The sequence below is a fragment of the Microtus ochrogaster genome, chromosome 7, assembly GCF_000317375.1.
Source record: "Microtus ochrogaster isolate Prairie Vole_2 chromosome 7, MicOch1.0, whole genome shotgun sequence".
NCBI classification, from domain to species: domain Eukaryota; kingdom Metazoa; phylum Chordata; class Mammalia; order Rodentia; family Cricetidae; genus Microtus; species Microtus ochrogaster.
In genome coordinates, this window is record NC_022014.1 from 40,456,888 (window position 1) to 40,467,450 (window position 10,563).

Consider the following 10,563-nt stretch of genomic DNA (forward strand, 5'->3'; position numbering starts at 1 on the left):
AGAAATGCTAAAGCAAGGTATCTGGAGCCCAGTCATGCCCTACCCTCAACTTCACTCTTAATACCTAGCTCCTGGGGACCACCATCTGACTTTTCTCTGCATCCCTGAGATCTGGCAGCCCAGGTTGTGAAGAGCTGGCTGCTGAGAGGGCAGAATTCGAGTCAAAAGAGGAAGAGAGGCTGGCGCCCTCAGGAGATTGCAGGGTTTCAGCCACAGAGATGCTGGGACTGGACTCCAAAGAGCCGGGTGACTCCTGTGCAGAGAGCAGGGTTGGGTGGCTTTTGCTGCAGTGAGCTGCCACACTGTCTGGCTTCTCAAAGCGTTTGCCACAGAACTCACAGGGGTATCGCAGGGCAGCTGCAGTTTCTGCATGCTTGCGTCGGTGCCAGTTTAGAGAAGCCTTCTGACGGCAAGTGAACCCACATATCTCACACCTGCAGCCAGAGACAGAAGCCTTGGTCCACCTTCACCTCCCTGGAGGTTCTGCTGCCCACTTCCTGGCTGCCAGCTACCAGCTCCCTCCATGGCCCCTGGCACTCACTGCAGGGGCTTCTCTCCTGTGTGGATTCTTCTGTGGATGACAAGGTTGCTGCTAGTGCGGAAAGAGCGAGCACAGAATTCACAGATGTAGTCCCGGGTATCTGTAGGCACACAAGGGACATTCAGTCACCTGTCTTCAGGCTTTAACCCACCATCCCCAACAGAAGGCGAGTACTGGGGCTCAGGAGTCTTGGGTCCTAATACTTGACTGGTCCTAAAAACTAAGTGAGACAGACAATAGAGCATCTAAAACTACACTCCTGTCACCTTTAAGCCCTAGCTCTGACTGTCTCCTAGACACAGGCATGCCTCCCCTATCTGGGGCCTTGGGCTGCATCTTTGTCAAAGGAGTAATTAATGGAGAGCTGGAGGCCTGTGTGGATAGGAAGTGCCAAGTAGCAGGCACATACCCAGGACCAGAAATCTTCCAGGTGCACGTTGTACCTGCCATCCCCAGTGCCATGTCTACAAGTGGCCAGTCTTCCTTTTACTGAACTTGCTAATTCCAGCAGCACTTGGTGTCACCATTGTTACTGATCGACAGCCCTCAGGCTTTTGTGGTTCCTCTCCTCTGCCACTAAACCTAAATGCCTGCAGCAGAAACATCCTTGCATCTTACGACTGTCTCACAGCTCTCTGAAGACCTGGCCATCACCAGCAGACTCCTTCCTCCATCACTGCGCCCCCCACAAGCTCTGGCTTCAAATCCTCTCATCTGCTGTCATACAACAGTACTGAACCCTTGTCTCCTCGTCATTTATTTCATCCTCCGCTCTGCTCAGACATCACTCCCAAGCACCGTGCCACCTCAAACATTTCAAGCCTCCTAGCTCCAACCAGGTCCTCCCGCCTTGTCCAGTGTGACAAGCTGATGATTCCAGGTCACCATCATCCCTCCTACCTTCTCATAGCCCCTGCCCCTCTCAGCTGTTTTCACAGCTCTTTGTGGCCTTCTTTCACATTACCAATCTGTCCTGTCCCTTAGAGTACTTGCTTGGTAAAAGTCCTACTCAAGCCAAACCTACCCCCTGTCCTGTGTAAGATTGGGCATAAATACTCAGCCTCCCCACGGTCTTTCCTTTTATTGATGAGTTCTACAATGGCTTCTGTCCAAAGAGAGCAACTGCTCTCCAACACTCCTAGTGTCATCCCCAGAGCACAGCTCTTGTCACACTGTCTTGTTATCTAGGCCCCACTCCTTCCTTGGCCTGCAGCTTTTGTCAGCCTGTTCTCCCTCCTTCCTTGAGCAGTTTCTGCACTGCCACTTTCTTTGCCTCCTTCCCCGCTGGCCTACGCTCCGAAGGCAGATGTCAGACTTCCCTCCCTCCTGTGCAGGCACACTCCGGCCCCAAGGCTCCAAACACTACCCTTATACTCATGACAGATTTCTGCTCATTCTGTAAATCTCATCTTACATCTTGACATCTAATTAACATATATTAACCCAGACTCCTACCCACCAGTCCCTTGTTTGCCTTCAGGGACTCATCATCACCTTTTCCCCAGCTGTCCAGGCCAGAATCTTCTTAGCCACCCTCTCCCCTGCCAGTCCCACCTGCAGCTCACCCATCTTTCTCACATAGCCCTTTTGCAGTCCTGTGAGAGCCTCAGGTACCGCTCACCAACTATGTTGGACAAACCCAAGCCGTTACCATCAGTGTACAACCATCTCTACTCATCTAGAGTCCAGATTCTCCACATAGTCATCTCTGAAAGTCAGCTATCTCCCTACCTTGGGAGAGCTCACAATGGACTCATCCCAAAGTAGAAGCCACATCATCCTTACTGTGGCCTTCAAGGCCTCCTCTCCATTCCTGAACACGTGGATGCTTCCCACATGTGCTGCCCTCACTTCACTCAGGTCTTGCTACAAAGCGTAGACCACAGAAACAACTTGCCCTTCCTGCTCTCCATCCTCCCCTTCTTTCTTATCTCTTCATGTTGTGAAATGTCTTCGAGTAGACATTTCACAACAGTCTCAAGCAGGCAAGGGCTAATGGCACACAGGGACTAAGGGATGTCGTCCTCCCCAGGGAGCTGAAGGGTCCAGCACTCACCACTGTGCAGCTTCATGTGCTCCTTCAGGTGCTTCTTAAAGTTGAAGGACTTGCCACAAGCTGGCTCAGGGCAACAGAATGACTTCTGGTGGATGTGCTGGTACTTCTTGTGGTGCTAAGAATGGGTGACGAGACGAGGCAAAAGGATGGCTGCCTCCGCAGGGAGACTGACTTGAGCTGGGTGGGCAGGCAGGCTCCTCTTCCACCCTTGTTTCCTGTTCTGTCATTGCCCTAAGTAGCACAACTGTCCTTCCACCCTGACCACTGACTGCCCTCACCTGCTCCCTCTGGATGGCCACCCACTCACTTCCTTGCACACCGTGATTGCCATGGCCACAGAACTGCCTGCACAAAATGACATTCTGAGTGACACTCATGGTTTATCTGTCTTGCCTTGTCTGTCAGAGACAGAGTGTAGTTTAGGTGAATATGATGACCCACACTGATATGTGCTGCAGTCTCTGGCTACTGCTATTTATACATACCAAGGTGGGGCTTTCTCCTAAGCCTGCTTTGAAAATGCACGGGCTTCATAGGCTCTCAAAGTAGAGCACTGTTGAAGGAAAAGGGTTCTTTTGGGTTTGGGGGAGGGAGTTCTTGTTTTCTTTTTTTTTTTTTAATTATTAGTTATTTATTTATTTATTTTGTATGCAATGTTCTGTCTGTGTCTATTCCTGCAGGCCAGAAGAGGGCACTAGACCCCATTACAGATGGTTGTGAGCCACCATGTGGTTGCTGGGAATTGAACTCAGGACCTTTGGTAGAACAGGCAATGCTCTTAACCTCTGAGCCATCTCTCCAGCCCCGAGTTCTTGTTTTCTATTTTCTTTTTTCAGTTTGGGGTTCTGATCCAGGACCTGGCATATGACAGGCCCGTGCTCTACCACTGAGCTACACCCCCACCTGGCAGATAGTGCTTCGAACTAAACTTCCCAATGAGCAAGCCCTTCTCATGTGATCTAGTCTCACCCTAGCCCCTGCAGTCCTGGATGCCCTCCGCACTCTAGCCCTCTGTTCCCAGAGTTAATGGCAGCAGCTGCTGCAGTCCCCCACATAAGAGGCTCAAGTCTGACCTGCAAGTGCCCTTCTCAGGTCCACCCTGTCCACCTACGCCTCACCATCTCTCTGATCCTCCCTATACTTGGGGCCAGAAGCCCTTACTTACTGTGGAGCATGGGTCTTTCCCTCTACACCAAAAGCTGTGTGTGCTACCTTGCACATGCTAGACAACTGCACTACAACTAAGTTATATCTACACTTCAGCCCAGGAGTGTCTTTTTCTCTACCCCACCCACAACCCCAGTGGTCCCGCAGGCCTCGGCTTGTGTCCCTCACATTCAAATACTGCCGGTTGGAGAAGATCCTTCCACAGCCAGGGAAGTCGCAGGGCATCAGCTCTCTTTTAGCAGCTTTTCTGTGGGGGGAATGGGAGCAAGACTCCTGCGCTCTGCCTCACTCCTGACCTCCCCCCTCCCGACAGTCCAATCTCCCCAGTCCTACCTAATTCTCCTGAGCCCAATCTGGGCAGTGTCCTCATCCCAGGTCGGGTTCGGATCAGACTGGGCCTGACTCCCAGGTCTATGGGTAACAAAGAAGCAGCCAAGCACCTCAAGAGTGACACATCCCAGGACACCCCGGCCCTCTCTGTCTCAGTCATCAGGTTACCTGTCCAGAGACTCGGTTATTTGCAGTTCTACAGAGGCCTGAGGGGTCCTTCTGAGCTCCAGCTGTACCTCAGCATCTGATGTTAGAGCAGCTGGAGAAGCCAGCGAGGAAAGAACAGCACAAGGAGCGGGGAGAGTTGCAGGTACTGGTGGTATCTCTCCCTCCTTAGGTGTATGGGTAACAGGGGATGGAGGCGGCTTAGGGACATCTGGTTCACTACTGGAAAGAAGAGGAGGAGGAGGAGGACATTATCCCTCTGGGCAATCAGTCAGCCCTAACCAAGTCCTAGCCCCTAAATGGAAAAAATCCCAACTCCCACAGCGGGTTTTCATGCTCTCAGCCTCCCCCAGACTTCATCCCTTTCCCACATTCCCAACTCAAAGCCTATAGTTCACTTTCCCCAACATCTGCCCTGCCCACCCTGCAACAAGTCCCTCCCTCCAGCTGACACACCTCCGAATTATAAGGAGCCAGCTGCTTCCTCCCTCTCTCAAACTGTTCAACATCCTCCCTCAATCCCAACTGACTCATCTGGGGAGGAGCTGTAGGTCCATGGGCTGGCATCACTGAGCAGCTCTTCATCCTCATCCTCGTCCGCATCCTGTTCCTCTCCCGGGGGTGGGAAGGTCTCCAGTGGGGATTCTAGTCCCCTGCAAGCTCAAGAAAGACAATCCTGAGAAACTGCCACCTTACCCCGACTACCTGTGCAGGTCTAGCCTGTCTCTCACCTCCCGTCCTCACCTGGACAGCCTGGTTTCTGGAGTCCTTTCATGCTGCTCATGGTCCAAACCTGTTGGCACGAGCAGGTCATAAGAGAAGGAGGCCTGTGCTCAAAAGACTGAGGACAGTTTCTTCCCAATGGCAACCTGGTTTGCTAGGTAGTACTTTTTTACAGATGCATTCTCTTTTAAACCTTATTTCTAGTTTCTGTCAAAGACAGTTTACCATCACTATGGTTTTGCTTCCTATCCCTAACAATGCATGTGAGGATATATTTCCTTGCTAGCACTCAGGAGGTGGAGACAGGACCAGGACTTCAAGGCCCCTTGGCTATGAGACCCTGCCTCAATCAATATATTAACAAATAAGATCATTTTTATAGACCAGTTTTCAGCTAGAGAAGATTGGAAAACTGTTTTCTTTCTCCACAACCCTTCTTTCCTTACTCACCTTCAGGCTCCTGCTTCCTCCTAGCCTCTGAGCACCAGGTTTTCTCAGTAGTTTGTGTAAGGGGGTGCTGCTTAGGCACCTCTGAAGGTGTAGGACTCAAAGAAGGTTCCCAGGAGAACGTGTGGCCTGCTGAACACTCCCACACAAGCTCCCCATCTCCACTTCCAGGACCCCGAAGCCCAGGCACTAAGCTGCACTCCCGGCTGTGCCTATGAGACAGGAGCACCAGGTACTGCAGACCCTTTTGGGGCAGAGGTTCTGGACCTGGAGGTAAGATGATGCAGTCATGCAAGGTTGGAAATTTCTCTCACCCAGAAAACCACTCAAAGCATCCTAATCCCTCTAAATCCATGGGCAACCTCAGTTCAAATTTGGTTTATCGTTTTTTAAAGTACTCTTTTAAAAAATATCTTATTTTTAATTAGCTTTAGTGTGGGGAGCGGGGGGGGGGGTGCACATGAATGCAGGTGCTCCTGGAGGCCAGCGGTGTTAGGTCCCCCTGCAGCTGTAGTTTCAGGCAGTTGGGAGCCCCCTGCCATGAGTGCTAGGGAATGTACTTGGGTCTTCTGCCAGAGCAGCACCCGCTCTTAACCTCTCAGCCCTCTCTTCAGTCCCTGGAGAGTTTTGCTTTTGGTTGTTTTGCCCTTGTTGTTCTGCTCTGGCTTTAAGCCTAGACACACCCACCCCAAGGTCCTGAGACAAAGCTCTCTTCCCAAAGGCTGCTGCACCATGCTATTTCGGGCTCGTCCCCTTCCCAAACTCATTACGGGCTTCTGATCCAATTCTCTTTGAGCATAAGATTCTGGGAGCTGCCACTACCTGTTGCAATCTTTTACTTACCTGCACAGAGGACACAGCCTGAAGAAGTATACCTGCCAGAGAAGAGCTTGGAGTCAGTTCAGAACCTAGGAAGCTAATCACCAGCAACCCGCACTCAGACACTTAAGGGGCCAACCCTACGGACCTCCCATTCGCTGGGGCTGCAGGGGAGGAGCAGCCTGCCCTGACTAAGCGAGAAAACCGAGGCCATAGGAACAGATTGGGCGCTCTGCCTCGGTGCCCACCCCAGTCCCTCCCGGCCCCTAACCTGTCCAGCAGGAACTTGGCGAGCTGTGAGTGCAGGGAGAAGCCCAGCCGCTCCTTGAGGAGGCACCACTGCTCCATGTGGCCGCCCAGGCGGATGCGGCACTTGCTGCGGCGCGCGTCCAGCAGCCTACGCTTCTCCCGCCGGCGTCGGGAAGCATCTGCCACCGGAGAGGCCATGCGCGCCCGGGTCTGCGGGAGGACGTGGTGCCGTCGGGGAGTGCCGGACAGACACAGCCCCAGCTCCGTCTGCACTGAATGGGGACCCGAGCACACTGCCTCCAAAGCACTCGCGACTCTCGGATCCAGCCACCCATTCTTAGAACCAGGGTGGGACTTGGGGTACGGGGGTGGCAGGCAGGGACAAGAGACCTCCACTGGGAAATTTGTTCTCCTTGTCCCAGGGTGGAGGGGTCTGCGTGCAGCCGTGCCTCGGCCTCTTCACTGCTTCCCATGCAAGGAGAGGCCCGCCCCGCACTGCTTGGGTACCGGGCGGGCCCACGCCGGAGTCTTACCTGCGCGCCCCAACCCGCCTTCCCCTAGACCGCGCGTGCGCCTCCCGGTCCCGCGTGGTCACTCAGAGAGCCGCGGGAGGACCGGGGCCCACCGCACTCGCCGCCGCTGTTTCTCCTTTAAGAAGAAACAGTCCCCCTTGGCGTCGGAGGTTGCAGACGGACTTACAGCGGGAGGCCAGAGGCTTGCGCTTGCGCATCGCGCCCTGCGCCCCACGCAAAGCCTACCGGGAATTGTAGTTAGCCCTGGTCCTGAATGACTGTCAGGGGAGCCTGTTGTAGTCAACTGCTCTTTTCTCTGGAGCATCTCTGCCTCTCAGTTGCCACAAGCAAGCTCTAGTTGCAGCATCCCCCTCCTGAAGTCAACTGGAGCTCTTTCTGAACTGCTAGGCCACCCTCCAGCCTCAGCCCATAACCTGTTACTATCAACATTCTTTCAAGAGGTTGCCTAGATTCTATGCAGACTTTCATTTCACAGTATCTATCTACAAATGCCTCTGACGGAACTATTTCCACCAAGCAACCGCAACGGGGCTTTCCGATGTCACTTTTTGTTTTTTGTTTTGCCTAAGACAAGGTCTCCTGTTGTTCAGACTCATCTCCAACTCACTACGAAGTCAAGGTGACTTTGAACTGCCGCCACCTCGGAAGTACTGGGATTACAGGACCGCAGCTCTGTGGTGCAGGAGAGTTTAGCTCTCTCCTCCTTTGCCACTGCATTCCTCCTACTTTCTCCTCAGCTTCGCTCTCTGACTTCACCTACTCCTGGTTTCCTCCTTCCTTGCTGGTCTTTCTTCTGGGAATCAACTGTTACCAAACGATAAAGTGCACCAGGTTCAGACCCTGGCAAGCCACTCTTTTGGATGCTTTCTTTGGTCACCCATTGATGGCCCACTAGGTTTATGTTTCTGGCTTCCCTCTTTGGATTCCAGACTCCTTTGACTGCCTAGTTGGCCCTTCATGGTTAATTGAGTTAATACACTTCTTGCATATAAAGAATTTAGGGATCAGGAGAGAGATGGCTCAGCAGTTAAGAGCACTGACTGCTCTTTCAGAGATCCTGAGTTCCATTCCTAGCAACCACATGGTGACTCACAACCATCTATAATGAGATCTGGTGCCCTCTTCTGGTCTGCAGGCATATATGCAGACAGGACACTGTACACATAATTGTAGGAAGGCTGCTTGTTTGTTTCCTGCTGCTCAGCCCCAAAATAACCACGAAGAAACCATATTATTTGCAGTATTGTTTGACCAATAGCTTAAGTGTATTCCTGGCTAACTCATCTTAAATTAACCCATCTCCATTAATCTGTGTAGCTTAAGTGTATTCCTGGCTAACTCATATCTTAAATTAACCCATCTCCATTAATCTGTGTATCTCCAGGAGGCTGTGGCTTACTGGGTAAAGTTCCGGTCTCTGAGGGGCTACATAGCTTCTCTCTGACACCGCCTTCTTTTTCCCAGCCTTCAGTTTAGTTTTCCCCACCTAGCTCTGTTCTGCCCTGCTCTGCTATAGGCTCAAAGCAGTTTCTTTATTAACCAATGGTATGCAGAGCATACGGGGGGGGGAGGGGAATCCCACATCACATAATAAAATCTTTAAAAAAAAAGAATTTAGGGCAGTGCCTGGCACAAGGGTATCAACAATGAACAGCTACAGGAATGAGCTCAAACCTCACTCCCAGCCACCTGCACTATTGGCCGCTTTTCTGAGACAAATCACTACAAAACTGACAGCTGGAGACCGCAGAAATTTACTCCCTGGCAGGTTTAGAGGTCAGAAGGCCAGCACCAAACTACTGACAGGGCCACGTGTCAAGTGAGAGCTCCTGGAGAGAACTTTCTCCTTGCCTTTCCTGCCTTCCCGTGGTGCCCAGCATCCCCCACCTTCTGACCATGCCACATCAGCTTTTGACTCCACGATCACATGGCCTCCTTTTCATTTGCCTGCTTCAAACACAGAATCAATTTTGGTAATCCAGACAATCTCCCATCTCAATGCTTCAAACAATTATCTGCAGGGTGTTTGCTACAGAGAGCAGTTTTCACAGTTTCTGGGAGTGGATGTTTGAGGAAACTATGTTTCCATGTCCAGGACCCTCCCCCATGGACTGCGAGGTATCTCCGCAATGAACACGGCTTTCTGAGCAAGTCTGGTGGCCTTAGTTCAATCCCAAGAACATACACAAGGGTGGAAGGAGAGAAATATGGACTCCACAAAGTTGTCCTCGGGCCTCCACAAACATGAACCGTGGCACACATGCCCACACATGTTACATACATACAGAACACTAATTCTTATTTTTAAAGATAATCACCAGATGTGGTGGTGCTGTGCATACCTTAATCCCAGCACCTAGGAGGCAGAGGTACATGTATCTCTGTGAGTTTTGCAGGTCGACCTGATCTACATACTGAATTCTAGGCCAACCAGAGCTATAGAGTGAGACCATGTCTCAAAAAAAATAAATAAATAAAGACTGTCTTCATAGGTTTGGAAGAATAGCTTCGTAGTTAAAAGTGCTTTCTGCTCTTGCCAAAATCCAGAGTTGGCTCCCAGCACTCACATCAAAACAGACCACTAAAACTTGTAACTCTTAACTCCAGGGGACCCAACACCCTCTTCTGGTCTCGGAGGGCACCTGCACTTCTGTACACAAACCCACACCCTGACACATCCCCATATATATTTTTTTTTTAATTAAGAATATTTTCCCTTGGGCTGGAGAGATGGCTCAGAGATTAAGAGTATTGCCTGCTCTTCCAAAGGTCCTGAGTTCAATTCCCAGCAACCACATGGTGACTCACAACCATCTGTAATGAGGTCTGGTGCCCTCTTCTGGCCAGCAGGCATACACACAGAATATTGTATACATAATAAATAAATATTTAAAAAAAAAAGAATATTTTCCCTTGCAGATAGAAAGGTAACCAGACAGGATAATGTGCACCTTTAATCCAAGCACTTGGGAGGCAGAGGCAAGAGGATCTCTGTGAGTTTGAGGCCAGCCTCATCTACATAGTGAGTTCTAGGACATCCAGGGCTATGTAGAGAGACCCTGTCTCTAATTTATTTATTTGTTTGTTTGATTGTTTATTAAAAGAAAGAATTTTTGCTCTGGCATTAAAAAAAAAAAGAGACAGTTTTGCTTGGCGATAGTGGGGTACTCCTTTAATCCCAGCACTACGGAGGCAAAGGCAGGAGGAGGATCTCTGTGAGTTCCTGGCCAGCCTTGTTAGAGAAGCGAGTTGCTGGACTGGCAAGACTATACAGAGAAACCCTGTCTCTAAAAACCAAAACCAAAAAAGAAAAAGACAGCTTCAAAAAAGTGGCGCAGTCAAGCAGTCAAGCATCACTGATTACAGCGGGGACACGAACTCACCAGAGTCTAAGACTTTGGCTTGGTTTTTGGAAGAATTCCACAAGGCCTGTTTAATAGGAATGTTCTTGTCCTTGACATCTGCCCTTAAGAACTTTCCACCCACCCTGGCCACCATTTCCCTGGCTACACCTACTCCTCCCTCCACCACCA

At 50.9% G+C, this 10,563-nt stretch overlaps 1 protein-coding gene across 3 annotated transcripts; it reads right to left on the reverse strand.

The window, feature by feature from the left end:
- Znf692 (zinc finger protein 692) lies at positions 1-7,590 on the reverse strand. 3 transcript variants are annotated; one of them, XM_026780870.1, is made up of 12 exons: positions 7,031-7,590; positions 6,520-6,707; positions 6,273-6,304; positions 5,433-5,696; positions 5,004-5,052; positions 4,790-4,912; positions 4,263-4,478; positions 4,098-4,175; positions 3,933-4,011; positions 2,598-2,712; positions 542-641; positions 1-434 (listed from the first exon to the last, which is right to left on the reverse strand). In XM_026780870.1, exons 2-12 carry the CDS (start codon positions 6,693-6,695, stop codon positions 65-67), a joined length of 1,602 nt encoding a protein of 533 aa, XP_026636671.1. In that variant the 5' UTR covers positions 6,696-6,707; positions 7,031-7,590; the 3' UTR covers positions 1-64. The 3 variants fall into 3 exon arrangements, with proteins under 3 accessions (XP_026636671.1, XP_013202532.1, XP_005350052.1); XM_013347078.2 differs by having other exon boundaries at positions 4,263-4,481; XM_005349995.3 differs by lacking the exon at positions 7,031-7,590 and having other exon boundaries at positions 4,263-4,481; positions 6,520-7,007.
- Between the last annotated feature and the right edge of the window lie 2,973 nt (positions 7,591-10,563).

Excerpts from the sequence above, each read along its gene's own strand:
- Znf692 (XM_013347078.2), bottom strand. The coding sequence starts at position 6,695 with ATGGCCTCTCCGGTGGCAGATGCTTCCCGACGCCGGCGGGAGAAGCGT. Across the intron at positions 6,305-6,519 it reads GCCAAGTTCCTGCTGGACAG|GTATACTTCTTCAGGCTGTG; the intron begins GTTAGGGGCCGG and ends CTTCTCTGGCAG. Across the intron at positions 4,913-5,003 it reads CCAGAAACCAGGCTGTCCAG|GGGACTAGAATCCCCACTGG; the intron begins GTGAGGACGGGA and ends TTGAGCTTGCAG.